The sequence below is a fragment of the Rhinatrema bivittatum genome, chromosome 6, assembly GCF_901001135.1.
Source record: "Rhinatrema bivittatum chromosome 6, aRhiBiv1.1, whole genome shotgun sequence".
Classification (NCBI taxonomy): Eukaryota; Metazoa; Chordata; class Amphibia; order Gymnophiona; family Rhinatrematidae; genus Rhinatrema; species Rhinatrema bivittatum.
The window spans coordinates 143,947,278-143,970,750 of record NC_042620.1 but is presented as its reverse complement, the minus strand read 5'-3'; the positions used below and the strand labels follow the sequence as shown (position 1 = coordinate 143,970,750).

General features: G+C 41.9%; 1 protein-coding gene across 2 annotated transcripts; it reads left to right on the top strand.

Moving 5' to 3' along the window:
• The first annotated feature begins 292 nt into the window (after nucleotides 1-292).
• On the top strand, nucleotides 293-23,460 carry C6H2orf69 (chromosome 6 C2orf69 homolog). Of its 2 annotated transcripts, XM_029606038.1 has the most exons (3): nucleotides 293-837; nucleotides 9,974-10,028; nucleotides 21,355-23,460. In XM_029606038.1, exons 1-3 carry the CDS (start codon nucleotides 809-811, stop codon nucleotides 22,165-22,167), a joined length of 897 nt encoding a protein of 298 aa, XP_029461898.1. In that variant the 5' UTR covers nucleotides 293-808; the 3' UTR covers nucleotides 22,168-23,460. The 2 variants fall into 2 exon arrangements, with proteins under 2 accessions (XP_029461898.1, XP_029461897.1); XM_029606037.1 differs by lacking the exon at nucleotides 9,974-10,028 and having other exon boundaries at nucleotides 296-837.
• Nucleotides 23,461-23,473: the final 13 nt, after the last annotated feature.

Genomic DNA, 23,473 nt, shown 5'->3' with positions numbered 1-23,473 from the left:
AGCTATGACTTCAGCTCCCACGTTCCCGTTTAGGACACATGAACAGCTTATTGTTCTTGCTGGTCAACTGATGGGTGCACAAGCTGGTGCATACATTGCAGAGCCTCTCTACCCCTGCCTTTCCATCAAAGCATATATTTGCGATTCGAGTGTGCATGGCTCTTCAGAAGTCTGAGCGAGCTGCAGGACGAAAGAAATTTAAACCTTTGCCTTAAAAATACCGCCAAAACAAATGGAAGACGCACTGGCACACCCACAAATCACATGTTTTGTCGCATCTCCTGCCACCGTATGCTAGAGTCCGGGGCTGAGCCGGACCGGGCGCGTGGCTGCGGGAGTGTCAGTGGACGTGCTGTTGGTACGCACGCGCACTTTCTCGCCGTTTGCTGGGCGACCGGCAGGGGGCGCGCGGCCGCAGGAGTGGGTGTGCTGTTGGTCCGCGCGCGCCGCGAATCGGGGCAACCGCTACAAGGCCCGGCCCTGGAAGAGAAGGTTGATTCCTAGCAGCTCATGTACAGCTCTCGGGTTGCCGCGCTGAGAAGAGTGGTTCGTGCCGCTTGTCTCTCGCTGCTAACCCTCGCTAGAAACATGAGCCTGTGCGGCGGGTCCAATTCTGGCGTGACCCACTTCTCTACTACCTCCTCCCACCAGCCTTCTCCCACTTCTGCAAGGCTGCTGAGGCTGCCGTCGGTGCCGGGCTCCAAGCCACTCGCAACCAACGAGTTGCTGTTGCTCCTGCCGCTGCCCTCCCCAGGCCTAAACCGTCGCCACTGTCCGCCGCGGCCTTCCGGGCATCTCCCGCAGCACCATGTCGTCTACTTCCCCGGAGACGTGCAGGTAGGTGTGGCGGCATGGAGACCGAGCATAGAGCCCAGAAACCTGAAAATCGATAACGTGCCTCTGAGAAAATAATACACAGCACCGAAAGTAGCATCGTGCAACAGAGAATTAATAGAACAGAAAATAAAGCACAGCGTCAGTGAGAATATCACAGCTCAAAATATCACGCAGCACACGGTCATCGGAGAGTTAATATCACACAATGCACAGGATTATAGATTGTTATTGCACGCCACATAAAATAGCACAGTGCACTAGAGAATTTATATCACGCCACAGAAAACAGGGGAGCACTGGAGACCCTACAGAAAACGTACAGCTCATAGGCACTAAGAATTCGACACGGTCCTCAGAAAATAAAGGAGAACTGTAGATTTAGTGTCATGTCACAGAAAATTATAGCCAATTGTAATAATGGGTTTTTCCTGTTTTGTGTCTAGGAAAAATGCTCTGTAAATGGGTTCCGTTGTTTCTCGTTTGTGTGTCTTGAATTTTATGGATGTTCTATTTTGTAAACCAGTCAGAGCTGTAGTTATTGGGGGTAGCGTTTGCCATCTTTTCCGTAGACTAGGACTGGACATGGGAAGGGGTAGTGGTCTACATGCTCATTTCCATAAATGTTAAATCCTGCCTGTGTACTACATTCAAGCAACTCAGAGCAAAGAAGGAGATCCCCTGCCATTCTCTTGCTCCCCTCTGTGGAGCAGGCTGCTATAGCTAGCAGAATAAGTCACCTGGTCAGACATGCAGAACATAGACAGACCCTCAGCAAATACAGAATAAAGAGGCCATAAAATATATAAATACAAATGTGCAGACAAAATCTAAACTGGAAACTGCAGCAAGCTGGACAGCATGCATTGCAATTGAAAAACATAGACATCACTATTCCTCATAATACAATGCAATAGTAAAACCATACAAACAAAATATTTCAGAAAGCTGATGAATAGAACATCCAATAATAAAAAATGTATATAAAATGTTTTTAAATTTCCCCAAACACCCATAAAGTATTTCAAAACAGCAGATACATCAGCAAACACACAGTAATTAAAACTAATAAGGATTTTTAAAAAAAAATCCCGTGTTCCATATTGATTTCCAGTCATCCTGAGATTGTTGTGGATTATTGGAGGAGGGGGGGTCTCCTCTTTTTTTTTTAAATTTATTTTTTATTTTTATAGTTATTTTTATTGCATTTTAACTTACACAACAAACATTGTGAGAGAAAACAGGTGGTATAAAGGAAATAATTATTATTCCTATACAAACAACTTCTTCCTCTAAACATTTAAGTAATATTTTTTTATACCCCAAATTTATAGGTAATCTGATGGGGGTGGATACTATAATATCTAGAGTGAATATAGGAAATTAAACAAAAAGTAAAACCAAGGATGCCTAATCTAAGCCATACTATACTGATTAAGGCACATTAGGGTGTGCATCCAAAAAGAATCGTAACTGTGACAGTTCAAAAAACACATAGTTAGAATCATGATATTTCACACAGCATTTACAAGGATAACGCAAGGTAAATTTAGAGCATATTAACAAAGCTTCAGATCTTAAATTAAGAAATTTCTTTCTTCTATCTTGTGTAGCCCTGGTGGTATCCGGATACATCCACACTTTTTGACCGTAATATAACTCTGTTCTATTACGAAAAAACATCCTGAATGTATTATTCCTCTCACTAGTAATGCAAAAGTCACTAAAAGTACTCCTTTTGGTTCTCCTCTCTCTTTTATATAAACCCCCATTCACTCTCACACTCTGTCACTCATAAACCTGCATGTTTCCTTCGTTACACACACTCTCGCACATGCTCCCTTCCACACACTCACCCATGCTCTGAGTGTCAAAGGAATGCCGGACAGGGAAGGAGGAAAAGAGAGTGAGCCAGAAAGGGTAGACATTGGGCAACTGCACAGGGTGCAATGTAAAGGTCTGGGAGAGAGACATTGATGCACACATCAAGGGGCTGGGTGCCAGCGCTGCATGCCATCACTGTAAGGGCATGAGCCCTCCTTATTCCCTATGCAGCTGCTGACTCAGCTAGCCAGTCATGTCACCCAGAGAGGCACCCCACATGACCAGCCATACCCCTGGGACTGCCTGGAACACAGCACAGCCCAGCAACAGGTCTCAGGAAAACAGGGCGATACTAAGTAGGGAAGCGGGAGACTGTTCAGGGCTGGGAAGGGAGAAGGAAATAGAGGGGATACTGGTCAGTGAGGGGAGGTCACTGTAGTACACTACATTTTTGTTTAATATTAGGTAATTCCAACTTGCTAATGGGCAAGTTAAGATAGTTACTGGTTTGGCTTTTACTTTCTTTACAAAAAATGACTATTTACCTAGCTGGATTGTCTGGCTCTGGCTTCCACAGCAGCAGTCAGAAGAGATGATAGCCAGCCATCAAAGGGCGGAGGAGGAGTACCAGCAGAGGAAGTAGAATAAAAAAACAATAAAACAGGTAAAGGGGAGGGAGGGGATCTGCCAGCCCATAGTGATGTGAGGTTAAAGCAGCCAGGCAAAGTAAGACCAGAGAGAGAGAGTGGAAGGCATAGCCAACAGTGAGTAGCAGAGCTACTTCTTAAACAGCCATAGTGAGGTGGGAAGAAAGGGGCTGCAGTTCTGACGGGCTGAGCCATGGGTGTTGAAGAGGCAGCTATGGTGGCAGGCAGTATAGGTCCCGGGTGGGAAGGGGAAAGGCAGCAGCAGTGGTGGGACAGCATGACTGATTAAGCTGCAGGAAGCAGAGGCAGTGAGAGAAAGCTGTGGATTCAGTTCCAGCATGCAGACACAGGTTCTGCACGCCTCTCCCTCCCGCACTTCCTGTTGTGGCTGCATCAGCTGCCTGAGACAAAGAACAAGCAGCTGATTGGAGGACTGATGCCAGAGTCAAGTATACTAGCCTCTGATTGGCTGTGTGCAACCAGCTCAACTCAGATGCTGGCCTAGGGCCATGCAAGCAGCTTAGACCGGTTACCTTGAAAACTGGACAGTCCGGTCCAAAACCAGGCAGTTAGCCACCCTAATTGGGTGGCATAAAAATATTTTAAATGAAGCCACATAAGAGGAAAGGTGCATCCAAGAATTAATATCACACAAGAAAATAACACAGCAATTAAACAGTCTTCAGAAAATTAATATCACAGAAAATAACAGAGGCTGATATTCAGAAGCGATTTAGATAACTGAAAAGCTATCTGTCTAACTGGCAAAGGAGCAATATTAGAAACCGTATGTGGCTAGAATTTAGACGCTTAAGTTAGGGGTGTTCTGGGGAGGAGCCAAGTTAGCCGCATAACTCATACGGCTAACTCTGGTTGTGCCATACAGTTGTTCCAAAGTTAGCCGGATATACTTATCCAGCTAATTTTAAGATAGCTAGGTATATTCAGCAGCGCAACCAGGAAAACAATACATGACACACAAGTACTAGAGAATTAATAATGCAAGTCTGTCTCCTGTCCTTCATTCTGGAATGTCTTTTCGGATACCAAAATATATAACAAGTGTTCAGGCTGTGCTGTGTGCTACTGAAACTTTCACCCACTGAGGGCAGCAGAAATCTGATCTCTTCCAGACTTGTTAATATTTGACTAGGTAGGACTGAAAATTAGTGACCAGATCATTTTTATTGGTATCATTGACATCTGGATTTCTGCCACATCACACATACACCTGCTTTACTGGATTACTAAACAAATAAACACTGTATTTTTGTTTTGCCCAGAAACCAGGGTGCATGCACTGAAAAAGTGTGTTAATGTGTTATCGCACTTTAGTACATAGGTTTATTACATGCCTTTACCATCAAACCTTGAAGCATATTGCAGTGCAGTTTAAAGATTTACAGCAAAAAAAAAAGCAGTACAATGCACAGTACAAAAAACATATATAATAGCTAAATATTGCAACATCAAACAATTTATAAACATCCTTATACATAAGAGAAACTTTCTTCATCATAACAAGATAAAAATGATATTCAACTAAATAGCATTATCAGTACAAAATGTTTTTGATTTATATTCTGCTTTTCAACACTTCAATAAAGAAAAGTTGCACACTAAAATGGAAAACAAATTTCCTACACTAAACATAAGCATAGGCATAACAACGAGATTTAAATAAAGAAAAAGGTACAGTATCAATCAGTTCAAATAATATTCACCATACATTCCTCAACATATGAAGCTCCAAAAGCCTGAGTAGACAGCCAGGTCTTGACGTGCTTTTTGAACTGAACAAAGTACCTCAGCTGGCGGACATTAATTGGAAATGCATGTACTACAAAAAGGCATGTTCTCATATCTGGGTTGAATGTTCAGTTCTAGCAGATGGAAAAGTAAGATAAGCAACCTGAGTTGATCTCAGTTTGGATGCTGGAGCGTAACGTTCCAATAAACTTTGCAGATAAACTGATTTGTTCAAATGCAGGAATTTTAAAGCCTACACCAAATATTTGTACTGTACCTGCCAGAATATAAGAAGCCAGGGAAGGTAATGGTAATATCGATTTGTTATACCAATTGTAATTAAAAAATTGCACAATGGTATACAATAAAATATAAAATGAAAAAAAAGAATACAAAATATAATATTAAAACAAAATGTAAATTAAGAGGTAACTTAAAACCGAATCATATGCAAAATTTCTAATCTTATATTGAAATGTAGAAAAGCATCTTCAGCAAGAAATAAGGGAAAGAAAACTGTTCAAAAAGAAGAGTTTTTTTTAAATCATTTTTCTAAATTTCATGAAGTTGTTCTCTGTACATAAAATAAAAGATAAGGCATTCCACATTAAAGGAGCCTGCTATTGTAAGATGCATTCCCTACCACCACTAGAGTAATGTGATCAGAACAACTGGACACCCCCCCCCCCCCCCCCCAAAACAAAATTCTGGTTGCAGAATTATGTATAAGTGGGATTTTCTATTTGGCCTTTGCTGGAAAATGTGTATATAAATTGTTAAACTAATCCAATTGATCATACTTAACAGCCTAGATCACAGTGGCCAGATTCATGCTTGTCAGATAAGGGTGGATTTGGTAAATGGACTGCAAAATATAAGGTACTTTAGAAATAATTGGCAATATACATATCTAGGTTTAATGAGTGATCCAGCTTAACTCCCAAGGGGGCCGATGCAATAAATCATCGTGGAAAATGGGCGCTCAATGTTGAGTGCCTGCTTTACTAACATGCATCCAGTATTTCTGGGTGTGCAATCAAATTATTTAAACGAGGGGTCGTGCTGCCAAGGAGGCGCTAGGGACAAATGTGTGCCCCTAGCACCTCCTTGGCAGCGGGTGCCCATGAGATGTGGCTGTCAGCGGTTTAGAAAATGGACGCTCGATTTTACAAGTGTCTGTTTAACCTGTGCTCAGCCACGGGTTAGGAAAAGGGATGCTCGTTGAGTATCCCTTTTCCTAACCTGACCACCAGCACACTTTTTTTTTTTTTTTTTTTTAAACCTTCTGGTCCTTTCGGTTCCTCTGACTTAATATTGCCTCGATATTAAGTCGATATTTTGGGCTGCTCCAAAATTAACGCCTACTCTGGGCAGGCAATTTCTGAACATAAAAATGTGAGGGTCAGGTGCTCATTTTTTGGGGGGGGATCTGGGGAAAATAGCATTTGCATGTGATAAGTGCTATTAGTTTCGCGGGGGGTTGGACTCGCGTTTTGGACGCACTAATCTCCGTATAGAATAAGGAGTTGTGGACCCGCATCCAACCACAGGTTAAACAGTGCGCTTAGCTGAGCGCACTATATTGCATCGGCCCCACGGTAATCACTAACTCAAAATTAGTCACTCTAAAAATGAAATAAAAAAACCGCTGCACATTTATACATACTAAGTATGATAATTGGATATCATCTGCATAGAGGAAAAAGTGGTGTCCACAGATTGCAATCAATCAGTCGAGTGCAGACTGATGCTTTTCCAGCAACACAGCCCCATTTGCAGTAACATAAACCATGTTAAAATTGTCCTTTGTGTGTTAATGCACATTATATTAGACGGTTTTTAGTTTGGCTTAGTAAATGGGCCCTCAAGTCTGTCTAGTTAGGTGTCATTGTTGGGCAATAGTTTGGAGCCTGTGTACCCAGCCCTTCAGGGCTATGTATACTGCCTTCACAACCTCTCCTATCCTGCCTGTCCCAAGGTAAAGACATATTCAAATTAGAACATTTTACTAAACAATTAGAAAAGGAAGTATTAGTATCTGGCTTTCTACTCTGAACTGGGTAATGATGCTTCATAATAAAAGCATGGGAGAACTTAAAAACCATGAATGACCTTCATCCTGATAAAGGCTTTTGGTAGTGTCATCACACATCTAACTTGATTGTGCTTTTGTATTATTGCTTTGAATTTCCAACTATTTTGGCAAGACTAGTTTTAATAGTGCATTAGATCTATTTCTTTTTTATTTCATTGAATATTGGAAATACTGTGCATAGTGCACAGTGATGTACAGACACAACTAACTTGCAAAAGTGGTGTGCTGTGCCCCAACAACAGGATCCAGACCATGACAAGTTTCTTCACAGCAGAAGAATGGATGAGCATATCTACGGAAAGAATCTGCTGAAAACAGATAGAGGAGTGCAAATTTGCAATTATGCAGAGGTGGGAGGCTCAACAATGGCAGTAGCTGGTTGATTCAGTGGGGAACAGGAAGATGATGAATCTGCAACTGGGGCGAGGAGAAAGCTAAGTGGTAATGGGAAGAGTGTGCCACAGGAAGGGAGGAGGCCAAGTCAGTGGTTGAAGCAGGAGAATTTAGTGGATCAGCAGGAGGAAATGGCAGTAGCTGGCCTGAATCTGTACAGAGTCCAGTGCAGGGAGGATCATTTTCTACAGTGAGAGCTAAAGCACTGCTGCTCTCTCTGCTCAGTAAATACTGGTGAGTGTGAGGCTGCTGGGGAGGAGTCAGAAGTGGGTCGGGGTGGAGTCCGAGAGTGAGGCTGCTGGGGGGGGGGTTGGGGTATTTGGCTACTGGGGTAGCATGAGGGTTATTTTGAGGCTGCTGAGGATTGAGGGTTAGGCTTCTATTGGAGGGCATGGGCTATAAATGTTTTTAAAATAAATACTGGGGGGGGGGGTGAGGCTGCCCAGCAGTCTCTCAAGTCTCATCATTCCACCCTACTAGGTGCCTGCTCTCTCACATCATGGAGAGAGGAGGGGCATAGAGAGAGACTCCTAGGGACAGAGGTTTCCTGGGGATAGGAAACTAACTGGCATTACAATTTGTATATGTGTTGCCAAAGTAATACACAAAGTGTGTTTAAAGGAATATTTGTGAAAAATTATGTGATAACAGTATGATAACATTACAGGTTAAAGAACGGACAATAACAAGCAATGTTCCTATTCTCTGTAATTAGATTAAGTTTCTGGCCTAGTGGAAGAATTCAGCATATTTTGTTGCTATAACTGCTATTTCTTCTGTGGGTTTTTTCTTTTTTTTTTTTTTTGTAGTAGAATATGAATGCACTTTTGGAATACTTTTGGAATAAAGATAGTATTTTGTTAGATTATTTTTTCTGATGTATTTTTAGGTATTTTATGCTTATTATTGTATATTGCCTTGGGTTTCTTTCGGCTGAAGGAGGTGGTATATAAATGTGACTGTTATGTTCTCCTAGGAGTTTTTCCTGCTCGTTTATTCTTTGGGAAGTGTTTCATTTTTATCCATCAGTTTTTGGAAATTTCTCTTTCATGTCTTTGTATCCTGCACCGTACAGGAGGAAATTTGTTTCTTTCTCTGGTGTTGCTCTGCAGGCAGATTCTGGCTGCTTGGATTTTCAGTTCAGGTTTTGTATATCTAATTTGTGGTCACTTATTCTGTATTTGGTAGAGTCTGTCTGTGCCTTGTATATGCAATCAAGATTAGATAATCTGCTAGTATGTTTCTGTGTATATATCTGTAGCAGTCCAGTTTTTTCTGTTTTCCAACCTGCTAAAGTTGATGGTGCGCCAGAAAATTTGCTGTGGCCATTTGACTGAAAACAATATTTTGAGATGCTAGGCCCACAGAATTAAATCTGGCCATCTCTCAGGCTTACTATTGGCCAGCTAGAATTGGGAGAATTTTCAGCTGCAAATAATCTTACATGTAGTCAGAACTGATTTGTTTGGCTGGAAAATAGGTATACAAGTCTGAGCCTTGTTAGTTATACTCTTTTATTAAGTGCTTTAGAGTGCATCTGACAACAAATTTCTAAGTGGTCTTCTACAGCTGCCACACTTTCAATTATATTTAAAGATGTCTCGAGGTGATATTCCATAGCTTAGGCATAAGCAGATACTAATTTATTGACAAATATCTCAAACATACATCACAATATACAACAAAACAGCACTAATTTCCAGGGTTTGATAAGCAACAATCCTATCTGTCAAAAAGCAGCAATTGCAACATGTCCTAGAAGAGTGGTTTTTAACCAGGGGTAAATAGGAAGAGAGAGCAGCCGTGGGAACAGGATGTGCAGTTATTCAGTGAACCCCAATAATACTTGCTGCCTCTCTTTAAAGTAAGAAATGCATACAAAAATAACTGTTTTATTTTAACATTTTATGGCCTGGAGTACATAAAATAGTTCAGTGCTGAGATCATAAGCGTAAGAGAGGGTCAGTTATAATTCTTTTGGACTAACATCTCAAAATATTTTTCACTCACATGGCTACAACAAACTTTCTAGTGCACCATCAACTTTAGTAGTCACCCTATGCCCCTGCAAAGAGCTGCCCACTTTTTCCAGACTCTTAATAGGTTATTTTAAAACTGTGCTCTTGAACTTCAACTTTGTCTTGTGTAAACTAGAAATTGTCTGTTGGTTTTTGTATGATTTTTTTTCTATAGCAATTAGCATGAACATTTAGTTTCTGTTCTGTACTTTTAAAAATAATTCCTAAGAGTAAACATTTCACATGTCAATCTAAAAATGGTACTTTTTTATGAACTGCACTTTCAAATTGCCTGATCTTTGTTCATTATTGCAACTGAGTTTGAACCTGATTCGTCTAGGGGCCAATTGGTCCTTATTGACTCAAGAAGCAGGCTGTCTGTATTATCTGAACCTCCTCTCTCTGTTTGACAGCGTGGATGTTGCGCACTCAACAGTGACATATGGAGCAATGCTCTCTGTGACAATAGTAAGTGAACTGATATCCCCTTCTTCAATTGTATTTTCTTTCAGAAACCAAGGAGCAGCACCTGGCCCCAGTTTTTGACGGATCTCTGAGCACATTTGTCTATCCTTGGAGGATAGTTTTCTGCTATTCCTCGGTTATTGAATGGGTTACTGTTTATGCTTCTTCCATCATCTAGTGCATCATCATTGTTTGAACTCCCATTTGTATCACCGCAGATGCTCCAATCACATCTCAAGGGAAAGTCTTTCGTTTGCCAATGAACATTTCTTAGCATATGGATAGGTGGATTCAAAACCACTGGGGTTATGCACCACTAACGGCAGATAGAAACAGAGCAATGCTGACATCACGGCAAATATACCCCTGCACTGACATTAGCCCGCCACTACTCTCCATCTCCAGTAGATGGTGGACGTGCATCTCCCTACTGGGGATTGCAATAACATTTTTCAAATGAGAAAAGAAGGAGATTTATTATGCCCTGCTCTCTTGTGGTGATACCTTATGATCCTTCCCTCGGTTGAAAACTCCTGAGGTGATAATCTTTGCATTCCTCCCAGATGAGTGCCTTGGTCCGGTAGCTGTTTTTTTTTTAGCTGGCGTGGACTTAACTGAAAAGAACAGCTGGAAAGTGAGGAGGTGCAGGAGGCTGAGCGTGGCAGTGAATGTCTTTGCCCTCTCTCCCCGCAGCCAGAGACTGACCTTGTACTCAGCCGGGACGGGCTGAGCTCAGGTAAGAGTAATAAAAAAAAACATAAAATAAAATAGAGAGAATAGGGGAGTTTTGTAGGGATTCCTTCCCCTCCAGTCTCTGTTCTCGGTGTGCTAATCTGACGTTCATTCCAGCCTCTGGGGGAGCTTAGGGGATGTGGGCAGCCTGGTGGGTTCAGTAACCTTTTAGCTAAGCCCCGCTTTCAGGCTTTTCTTGTTTGCAATGTGGTAGGTTGTGGCGGTATTTTGCACGTTTTTCCTGCACATAGGCTGCCCTCTTCAGTTCCATCAGCTCGTATTTTGTGCATTCAGTTGTGCGCCTAGTTGGACGCCCAGTTAGGCGCATAGGGGCATCTATCTGGGCATTCATATGCATGAGCTCATTTACACGTGCACAATCTGAGCGGCCTTGTGAGAGCTCAGTTTTTGAGCGCTTATCAAGGTACAGTGTTGAGCGCCTAATTTTTGGGTCCCTAAGTTTTAGGCACCTAGTTTTTTGCAGCGCGAATACAGCTGGACGCACTCTTCTCAGATGCCTGTTAAAGCATACTGACAGACTGATGGCGCATATAGTAAAGAAAGCTAAGTGCCTTACCATCTGTGCTTCTTGTCATATTCGGGCATCCCAGCCTGGTGTTCCCTCTAACTTGTGTTGGCACTGTTTGGAGGCTCAGGGGGAATTGCCTCCATCTGAGTTTATTTCCCAGCCATATGTGGGAATGGGAAAAGAGCTGCCAGAGGGGGTTGCCTGACTTTGGAGCTCCCCTAACTGGTTCGCCATTGGGGGAAGGTAGTTCAGTGAGCACAGGACACATTGGTGTAAGCCTAGAACTGTTGCAGGACCCAGGTGGCACGGATGATGGGGAAATTCCTCCTGGTTTGGAGCCATATAGAACTATGTTGCGTTTCTTTCATAGCAATGAGTTACCAGCTCTGATTTCCCAGACATTGATGATGCTGGGAGTTCCAGTGGTGGAATCCATGTCTGAGCCAAAGAAAGATCCCATGTTAATTTCTTTTTATAAAGCCTCTTGTTTCTTCCCTATTAAGGAGGCCATTCAAGAATTGATTGATCTTGAATGGGGTTCCCTGGAAGCTAATTTTAAAGTGTGATGAGTCTTGGAAGGACTGTACCCCCTGGATCCAGCTGCGAGAGAGCAAATGCGTTTTTCAAAGGTGGATGTTTGTGTGTGTGCCGTTACCATGCAGACTATCCCCGTGGAAAGGGGAGTGGCCTTGAAGGATACACAGGATAGGAGAATCGAGGCTATCCTTAAGCAGGCTTTTGAAGCAATGGCAATGAATTTGCAGATAGCTTCCTGTTATTCCCCTGGTGTGATGTTCTTTTTTTACTTCTGTTTCAGGAGGTTGATGAATCTGGTTTGAATTCCAGGGCAGTGATGGAACCAGCAGCCGCCTTTTTGGCAGATGCAGGCTGCAGTTTGGTCCGCACTTCAGCGAGAGGGTTGGCTTCGGTAATAGTGGCTAGGTGTTGGCTAAGGCTGAGAAATTGGTCGGCCCATACAACCTCGAAGTCTAACCTTACGAAGTTGCCCTTCAAAGACTCGCTCTTGTTTGGGAGCGAGCTGGAGAAAATGGCCAATAAGTGGGTTGAGACCTAGGTTCCTCGGTTACCAGAAGATAAAACAGGCACCGCGCTCCTCCATTATGAGGGGTCACAATAGGGGGTTCAGATGTTTTTGACCCTACAGAGGAGTGATTTTTCAGAGGCAGCCCAGTCAGGTCATAGGCTCAGGTAGTGGAGCACCCCGAGCTTCCCAATGAAGGTGTGCCAACCCACCCCTGGGATCAGGAGGTAGGTCACCTCTCTATTTTTTTTTTTTTATTTTTTTTTTATTAGAGGTGGGTCGAGATCACATCAGACCAGTGGGTACTGGAGGTGATAAGAGATGACTATGCACTGAAGTTTCACAGTATTCCTCAGGAAGTTTTCATGGTGTCTCCCTGCAGCTCTCCACAGAAGAGCAGGCATTGGAGCGTACATTGTCAAAACTCCTCAGCCTGCAAGCTGTGGTTCCAGAGCCCACGTCTCAAAAAAAAAAAATTATGGGCTGATACTCCATTTATTTCATTGTGCCCAAGAAGTATAGGGCTCCTTTTGCCCCATCTTAGATTTCAAAGGGGTCAACTGTCATTTGCAGGTGACTCATTTTTGCATGGAAACATTGCACTCAGTGAAAATGCAGTACAATCGGAGGAGTTTGACATCTCTGGACTTGTCCAAGGCATACTTTCATATACCCATCCGGCTAGAGTACAAACGATTTCTGCATTTCACGGTTTTGGGGCGTCCGTTTTGAGCGCTATCTTTTGGACTGGCCACCGCGCCCAGAACCTTTTCCAAGGTTATTGGTGGTGGTGGTGGTGGTGGCAGAGCTGAGACAGGATGGGGTTCTGGTACACCTGTACTTAGATGATCAGCTGATTTGGACCAAGAGCCTGGAAGAGAGCCTTTGGGTCTCACGCAAGGTGATTCCTTTGTTGCAAGAGCTAGGTTGGGTGGTGAACCTGGCTGAGAGCAATGTTCAGTCAAAGGTCATTGGAGTATCTCTGTGTTTGGTTCGACATGAGGCAGGGCAGAGTTTTCCTGCCAGAGGAAAAACTGCCCTGCTTCATTCAGAAGCTGGTGCGTCTTTTGACGATCATGATATGTCCTTCAGTTTGGTCTTATCTACAAGTACTCGGATTGATGACTACCCTGGAGATGGTGCCATGGGCGAGGGCGCATATGTGTCCTATTTAGTGCGCTCTGCTGTCTCGTTGGAACCCACAGTCTCAGGACTATTCGATTTTTCTCCACCTGCCGATGGAGATCTGCATACACCTGAGTGGTGGTTGCAAGCAGATCATCTAAGGAAGGGGATTTCCCTAAGATCACTGGACTGGCTAGTACTCATGACAGATGCAAGCCTCCAGGGTTGGGGAGCTCACTTTCAGGAGCTGATAGCGGAAGGGCGCTGGAGTACAGAAGAGTCTCTCTGGAGCATCAGTTGGCTAGAAGCCCGTGCTGTCCAATTGACATGCTTGTGATTCAACAACCGATTACAGGGTCAAACGGTCCAGAAAATGTTGGACGATGCAATGACAGTGGCTTACATCAATAGGCAGGGAGGAACCAAGAGACAGCAAGTGTCGCAGGAAATAGCCCAACTTATGGAATGGGCGGAAGTGCCTCTTTAGGAGATCTCAGCCTCACACATTGCAGGAAGAGACACTGTAAGAGCCGGCTTTCTCAGCAGACAGAGTTTGGATCCAGGATAGATCAAAAGTCCTTGGGCATCGATGCCCTCATGCAGGAATGGCTGGAAGGCAAGCTACTGTGTATGCCTTTCCCCCGTGACCAATGTTGTGCAGAATGATTCAGAAGATCTAGAGTCACACAGGGATGCTGCTTCTGGTGGCACCGGATTGACCCAGAAGACCATGGTATGCAGATTTGTAAAGGCTCCTCATGGACCGTCCTCTCCAGTTTCCTGCTCACCAGGAAATCTGCTTTGACGGGCCGGTTCTTCAGGAAGATCCAACTCTATTTTGGTTTTCAGTATGGCCCCAGAAAGGGCTTGGTTGCTGAAGCATGGATATTCTGCGGTGATTGCCACCTTTACTCTGAGTGAGAGGTTCTCCACTTCCTTACCTATGTGCAGGTTTGGTGAGTGTTTGAGGCTTGATGTGAATATCGAGGGGTTACTCCTCGATTAAGATTCCACTCATTTTGGAATTTTTGCAGGATGTATTGAAAAAAGGGTTGACCTTTAATTCATTAAATGTACATGTGGCAGCTCTTGCTTGTTTCCAAGGTCAGGTGAATCCAGACGTGGCTGTTTCTTATAAGGAGTGAAGCAGCTTCGTCCTCCCTTGCAGTTACTGGTGCTTTTGTGGAGTCTTAATCTACTTTTGGATTTTTTGGCAGGCCCCACTTTTTGACCAATGGAAAGCCTTTCCTTGAGGTTACTGATCTTGAAAACTGGGTTTCTTGTGGCATTTTGTTCTGCGTGTAGAATATCCGAACTGCAAGCTTTGTCTTGTCAGGAGCCATTTTTACAGGTGATTCCAGGGGCGATACAGATGCATATCGTTCCTTCCTTTTTGCCAAAAGTGGTCTTTGATTTTCACTTAAATCAGTCAGTTTCTCTGCTCTCTCTGGACAGGGAAAGAGATGTGGAAGAATATCGCCTGTTATGGCCCTTGGATGTCAAGAGGCATATCTTGAGATATTTGGAGGCTTCTAAACCTCTCAGGAAGACAGATGGCCTATTTGTTCTCCACAGGGGGAGTAAACATGGCGAGCCGGCTTCGCAGGCTACAAGAGCCCATTGGATTAAGGAGGTAGTCACGGCCATGTATGTGGATGCTCAGCAGCCGTTACATAGTCAGGTTAGGGCTCATTCCACTAGGGCTCAGGCAGTGTCATGGGCAGAGGTTAGATTGTTGTCTCCCATTGACGTTTGCCGAACTACAACGTGGTCCTCCTTGCACAACTTTTCCAGGCATTACCACCTGGATGTGCAGGCCCGTGAGGGGACAACCTTATTTTTTTAACTTTTATATACCGATGTTCCTGTATAGGATACATATCACACCGGTTTACATAGGAACTAAACTGTTGCCGTGGGGCGGGTACAAGGAACAATTAGTACAATTGAATTATAATATAGTAAATAAAAACATAGGGCTATACATGATATCACTTCAAATAAAACTTTTGGTGAACTCAATAATTACGGGAAAACTGGAGTAACTGATGGATAACGGGTAGAGCTAACACAAGCTAGCGGGCAAGTTAGAAGGAAAGAAAAAATAATGCATTAAGAACGTCCAACTTACAGGTTCATTAAGGGACTAAATAACTACTAGTGTGCAGTGTTGATCGGACTGCAGGCAGCCTCCCACCCTGTTCGGAAGTAGCTTTGGTACATCCCACTGGTTTTGGATCCACCTGTCCGTATGCTAAGAGAGAAGAAATTATTACTTATCTGATAATTTCTGTTTCTTTAATTAGGACAGATGAATCCACCTTCTTGCCCATGGTTGTGCTATTGACCCCCTGAGTCTGCGTGTTCCAAGGGTTACTGATAAGTGTTACTCCAGTCCCTATACTAGTGTTATTACGCTCTTTATCTGAGCTCAGTGTTTTCCTGTTAGCTAAGTGCTGGAATGGGTTTCTGTTAATAATCAAATTTTGTTACTTTGTCCACAGTTGGCTTTTGCAGAGAATACTGATGGGCTGATGTCTTTGCAGGGGTATATATATATCGTGATGCCAGCTTTGCTTTTTCTCCATTTGCTGGTAGAGGTGCATAACCTCATTGATTTTGGATCTACCAGTCAAAATTAAAGAAAAGGAAATTATCAGGTAAGTAGTAATTTCTCCTTAAATCTTGTTCCTTTTGAAGACTGTAGTATGTGGTTCTAGTCCCACTATCTTCATCTTTAAGAATACAAAGCATTTGAGTTCTGTTCCCATTTTACAAAGGCTGTTCAGGGCATTGTTCCAGGAGAAGTTCAAGATGATGCTCCTCACTTCACCATGACATGTTTTTCAAAGCAGGGAGGTGGATGAGTGCTCAGAAGCTGATGGAATGCTCCCCTGTGGCTTTTTGGTTGCCTGAAAGTCTTTACTAATTTGCTGGTGGTGCTAGTAGCATGCTTTTACACCCTTGGGGAATGTGTATCTGTTCATGCCTAGAGGAATGGTTTTCATTAGGATCTGATAAACTCTTTCAGCCCTCAGTCTATAACATTTTCCCTTTGAGACACAGATAGCTTTGGTGAAATAAGGTATGTTCTTATTAGATCAAGCCAATGATGCATCTTTTGAGATTCATGGTGGCAGCAGAGCTTGTAGTCATTTTATGCCCCTAAACTTGAAAGCTTTCCATCAGCTCGCTAGATTTGGTCACAGTGTACACTTGTTAAGCTTTATATTGGTTCCTCAATGATGATCATGTCTCTTCATGTATGGCTATACCTGTTGCTCTGGAGAATGCACCCCTCTTTGGGTTTCTCCCTTTTCCATTGTCACTGATTTCTTCTGTTCGGGAATCATAGTCTGTTACAGAACATGGTTTTCCAAACCATTCTTGTTTATGTTAGCGGTACTCTCCCATCTCATGCAAGTAATGGGATGGTTGATCCAAACCAATTGTCAGATTGTTTGTGAAAGCAGGTAAGGAGGCACATGGCCCATGATCCTTTGCCAAGAATCTCAGCAGATTTAAGTATGAGCTTTTGGTCGTAAGGCCTCCCTTTATGGAACAGACCTTCCAAGAGTCTCTGACTCATTAGTGATCTCCTTCACAGAGTCTTCAATCTAAAAGGTGGGCTGTTCATTCAGGCCCTTGTCCTTAGTCCTTTTTTGCATTGAAAAACGTCAAGAAGGCTGAATAATTAGTTCCATCCTAAAGAGCAAATACAGATATGTTCCAGCCCCTTTTTGGCTAACATAGGAGGCATATCTACTGTTTGCGTTTTCTACAATTATGGTTAGTGGCAAGAAACGTTCAGAAAGTTCTTTAGATTTGGGCTAGCTTTTCTTCATCATAGCAGACCCACTTGAGGGGTGTGTGGTTTTTTGTCTTTTTTTTTTTTCCCCTCCCTCTTATATCTCATCTGATAGTTGATCATCCCTATTCCCTCGAGAGTCGATCACTCTTTCCTACCTCAGGGGAAAGGTCAGCTATTGTTCCTGGGGGAATTCTGGGCACAAAAACTTAAAATTCTGCATAATTTATATTGGTCAAAAAACCACAATTTAAATTAGTCTTTAAGTAATTACATTTTAAATTAATACATAAAAAAGTTATTACTTAAAGCTGCAGAATTTCCCTAGAAATTCACTGTAAGAATGTCCCTTCCACTCGCTCTCCCTACTCCCCTGGCCACTTTGCCCTCTAGGGACCCCAACTTCTCCACCTGCTAGTATCTCTCCCTTCCACTTCTAGGCTCACCCCCTTCCACTCTTTTGCCACTCCCAGAGTTTGACCCCATTCTCAGTACTGCCCTTCTCACAGGCTTTGTCTGTCCCTCTCTCTAGTGCACATACGCACCCTCATACAGGCTCTTGCTCTCTCGCGCACATATATCTCATACAGGGTCCCTCTCTCTTGCATATACACCCACACAAGCTCCCTTTCTCTCTCATGCATACACCCTCCGGGCTACCTATGTCTCTCTCTCACATACCCCTTCACATATACACCATCCCTTCACACAGGCTAGCACCCTCACAGACACATGATCCCTTATTCATATATTCCAGCTTCCAATCTCTCACACACATACACACTCCTTCACAATCTCCTCATACAGGCTCACTCTCTCTGGCACCCTCCTCCGCTCTCTCACCCCTCCCCTTGCTCTCTCTTTCAAACCCCCTCCTCCCTCACACTCGCTCCTCTCCTCACTCCACTCCTCTTCTCTCTCACACCCCCTCTCCCTCTCACAAACACGCCTCTCAACACACACACTCATCGGGGCCTTCATCTTCGCCGCGAGTGGAGCACATCCCACGGCATGCCAGGACCTTCATTTTTTGCAGCGAACAGCACACCAGGGCTTTCATCTTTGCTGTGAGCGGTGCACTCCGTTCACGGCATGCCGGGGCCTTCATCTTCGCCGCAAACGGCACACACTCCATTCGCAGCATGCCCATGGTCTCCTCTGCCATTTTCTGTGTCGAATTTGGCAATTCTGCAAAGGGGGGAATTCTGCACAAATTCTGCGCTCCTCAGTGCTTCACCATTGAGGCTGGTGCTATATTTCCATTGCAAATTGCTTTTTCCACATATGTTTTTTGTAGATAAAGAAAATCATTAGTATTTATATATTTCATATTTGATATATTAATTAAAATTTCTGTTTTTTAGTGAAAATTGTTTTGAACCTTTGCCATAATAAATTTCCCCCACAAAGAGAAAAACAAAACACGAAACATGTCAGACTTGGCATGTTAAGATTATTTTACTGACTTCTCTAAAACGTGTCATTGGATGTTATTTTTCTCATTTGTTAAATGCAACAGAAATTCTTAAAAAAAAAAAAAAGTGACTTTCTTAGGAGACCTACATTTTAAGTAGATTTGGTGTAAAATATCTGTATGATTTGACTACATTTAAGTGATATACTCTAAGCCCTTTAAATTTATGATGGTCTCACAACACAGCGAACCAGATTTTAAAAAGCTGCGTGCATCAAAAATAAGGGGGTGGGAAAGGGGTGGGGCCAACACTTGTGCATATAACTCAGTATTTTAAAATCTGAGACTGCAGTGCACATTGGTTTGTTAGCTGTGTAACTTTACTACTGCCCCTGATGAGCAGTAAATCTGTAGATCTCGTGTTTTTAGGGCTTACAGGACAGTCTGAGGGGTTGGGGATCAACTGGGGGCATGCAGGATGAAGAACCAGAGGGTTTTGGAAGACCTCGATATTGACTAGGCAATCTGCTGGACCACTTGGAAAAACTGAGAATGTCCCTCATGTGAGCATGTTTTAAAATCAGGTTACATACACTTGTTAAAGCTAGGAAACTCTTATGGGAGATGCGCAAAAGAGGTTTGTTCAAGGAACCTCTTAAAATTAAGTACATATTTAATGCATGGTAGGTGTATTTTAAATTGTATGCATGATTTAAAATTCAAGTGCATCTCTGTTCGTGTGCCGATATGCATGTGTATGGGCGTACTTGTGCTAATTTTAAAATTAGCCTTTATGGGGCAAATATTTAAAAAAAAAAAAAAAAGCTAAACTAAATTTAGGCCTCTAAGGGGGGCGGAGTCAGGGCGGATGCTGTGGAAACTTCGCTGACAGGTAAGGCCCCTTATCGCTGCCAGTAGCACACCCAATAGCACCACCTTTTACGATGGCGCTATTGGGTACGAAAACTGTTACCGCCGGGATTCACAAAATGTTGTGAAGAAAGAAAATCCAGGCCTAAGTTAGGCACGTATTTTCAGTCGAATTTAAGTGTTTGTTTTCAGCTGAAAATTCACATAAATTGTGGGTCCTAAAAGTTAGGCTCCTAAATTTAGGATACTATTTATTTGCCTAGAATTAGGCTCATAAATTAGGTGCCTAGTTCTGAATATCCATGCTAAGCCCCTAACTTTGTTTCCCCTCTCTGCCTCAAAGCCACCCACTTTTTAGACTTCTAAATGTAGGAGCCTAAATTTAGGAACTCAGCCCTAGTAAATTTTCAAAAGGGCTAATTTAGGATCCTAACTCCAAAAGTTAGGAGCCTAAACTCTGTGAAAATTGGCCTCTGTGTCTAGTATTATCTCATCCAGAAAGATTCCACCCTAGGTTGCCTGATATATTTTCACTTAGCAGTGACATAAGTATGTATACATGAGTTTTAAACAGAAAACTATTCAGATACGACCTGAAATGTAAAATCAGCCACATGCAGGCAACCCAAAGTTTTCATAGATTTTAATTTTTTTCACATGAAGCATTCAAAAGTATTTCAAATTACTTACCAGCATATATAGAATGTTGAATCAGTTTACCAAAATCTCTTGTCCAGAAATACCTGAAATAAAGGGTGCATAGTCATTAAACATTTTGAATTTATCATTTGACAGCATTAATTTTTTTCCATTTGTTTGTGGAATTAGTAAGTACATTTGTAACAGACTTTTTTTTTTTGTTTTGATTTTTTTGGGGGGTATCTTATTGCTAGCACTTATTCTCTGTCTTCATTTAAAATTTTTAAAATTAAAAATAATACAAATTCTAATATTTTCTTTAGTCAAGTTTGAATAACAGAATCAACAAAGATGACATTTAAGTGAGAAACATAATCATAACAGAGACCAGTACAAAAGATATATAACATTAGTTACCTTTATCTATAGTTTCTGAAAAGATGACAGCAGGTATTGTCATCTTTCCAGACAATAGGGGTCATGACATGGAACTTCAGTAGTTAGAATATGAAACTTCAGAGGGGATGACTCAGAACCAAGGTCAGGAAATATTTCTGATGCCTTGAATGCCCTTTTGAAAGAACTGATGAAGACAAAAACAGTAAACAAATTCATAAAGGCATGAGAGAAACACTGAGGATTCTTGAAGGCTAGAATTGGAAATTAAGAAAAGGGTGTAGGGGAGGTAACCAGCATGAAGCAACAGCAACTATCACCTAACAGAAGGTATGGGGATTATCCTTAACCAATTAGCTAAGGCCAAGTCCAAAAGCAAAGCACGTTCAAGCAGGAGCATTGTATGAATTATCAGGAAGGCTGCTCATCCTAAAACTGTTGCTAGCAATAATTTTAAGTGTTTGACAGTTGATTGGTTTTGATTTTTAATATTACTACCCATAACATAAGTCTTTATGGAGCGGTAGTTACTACCATAAGAAGCTTGCTGAGTAGATTAGATGGACTGTTTGGTCTATTTCTGCTGTCATTACTATGAATCTTTGAGACTGAATTTGAACATTATGGATTTTTTTTCCCCCATTATTTGTTAGTTGAGAGAGTTCTGCAGGCAGTTAAGCACATGAATGGTAAAGATTTTATTCCATGTATGGGATTTTAAGTCTTATGTTTAGTATGTAGTAATACAATTTGATTTTCTTCTGCTTGCTTTAGAACTATCGGAACATCATGGCTTGCCACCCTGAAAACTTTCGCTGGGAACGCTGGAGTTTAGAAAATACTGCTGCTGTTCTTGCTCGTCATTTCCCCAACAGTCACATTTGGGTCATCAAGTCATCCCGTATGCATCTGCACAAGTTTAGTTGCTATGACAATTTTGTGGCAAGCAACATGTTTGGGGCACCAGAGCATAGCACTAACTTTGGAGCTTTCAAACACCTACATGCATTGCTAGTTAATGCATTTACTCTAGCTCAGAACTCTGTGTCTCAGAAGAGCATGTATGGTGTTGAAGATACAGAAGTGCCCAGCAGTACTTTAGTGCCTACTTGTACCAGAAATGGCTGCCCAATAGACAACGCAGAATATTCACAACCACTTCCTATCAGTTTGGGCTCACCATCTGACAAAGATTCCTTATTTACTTTAATTGGATTTAGTAAAGGTTGTGTGGTTTTGAATCAATTGCTTTATGAGTTAAATGAAGCCAAGGCAGACAAAGACACAAATTCCTTCATAACAAACATAAAAGCAATGTATTGGTTGGATGGGGGTCATTCAGGTGGAAGTAATACTTGGGTTACATGTCCTAGAATACTAAAAGAATTTGCACAGACAGGAATCACAGTTCACACTCATGTAACACCATACCAAGTGCAGGACTCAATGCGGTCTTGGATTGGAAAGGAACACAAGAAATTTGTACAACTCCTCACAGAATATGGTGTAGAAATTAATAACCAACTTCATTTTACAGATGAAGCTCCAACTTTAGATAATCATTTCAGAGTTCATGATGTATTCTGAAACTTACACACGAGCACATTGTCTAAAATGAAAATGTAAGCATTTTTTCTTGTAAAACTCATCTAATTTGATAGAAAACCTACTGCAATGTTTTTCTCTCAGTACATTTTACTTTTAAGAAAGTTCCGGTTAATTCAGTTTAGGCTCAGGATTTCCTATGGTCTTAGAAATGGATGAGAACAAATTGCAAAATGGTTATAGTATATAACTGAGAGAAATTCTCAACTGATTTAAAAAAATGGTATTTAAATATATTTTCGTTATATCTGAGACTAATGGATAATGCAATTCGAGTAACTATGTCCCAGAGAAGACATGAGTTTCAGTAAATTGCTATGCCTTTTTGAAGGACCACCAAAAAGCATGATATATTTCTTGAGCTTTTGAGACCACAAAAGTTCATTCTTTTGATATTATCTGATAAGGAACCTATGCGATCTGAAAAGCACCTGCAGTATACAGTCTTTCCCCCCAATGCCCCCCACCCCAAAACTTTTATTTAACTTTGGCACACAAAGAGTTTAAAACAACATAATGTCGTTTTGTGAACAGATAAAGGACAGTGACAAGCACATTACCTAAAAGAACCAAATCGAATTACCTAGTACCATCAATCACTTCACCATTCCCTTGTTTGATTTATTCTATTGCTATATAGATCCTGTGCTTTATTATATTTAGCCTGATCCCCCTTCAGTGCAAAAGTAATATGCTCCAGTATTGCAATTTCTGCAACACAGTTCTTCCAATATTCTCTGTGGAGAAAGGTTTTCCAATAAAATGCAAAAGCATTACAACCTAATAAGGTGGATAAGGGATTTAAGTTTTGTTTACTAAAATGAGTTCAGAATCCTTTTAACAAAGTGATAGCAGCAATCTAGAGTGAATCAGTTTAGCTGATTTAAACCTAAGATTTCAGAATGTATATCAGTTTCTGTAAAGAAATTACAAAGGATGTCTAATAAAAGCAAAACTAACAGCATGGGATGGCTCAAGTTCAGTTTGACAGGATACTGTAGTAGAAGAGCTGAGGCCCTTCTGCTACCTGTTGTATGTCTGACCAACCCTCTCTTTGCAGGTGGAAATAAGATTTTTTTTTTTTATATATTTGTCTGTATTTTGTGGAAAGTGTGCTATGTTAATATGGTGTAATTTGGCAAGGCTAGTAAACTAAAGCTTCAATAAAAGTATAATTAAATGCTGACATTCAGAATGTGAGCTAAAAATTACACACTTGTGGGGAAGCTGTTAGAGATGAGTGTGCATGAGAGTGAAATAAAAATGTTTATTTTAGGGGAAGTGTCCT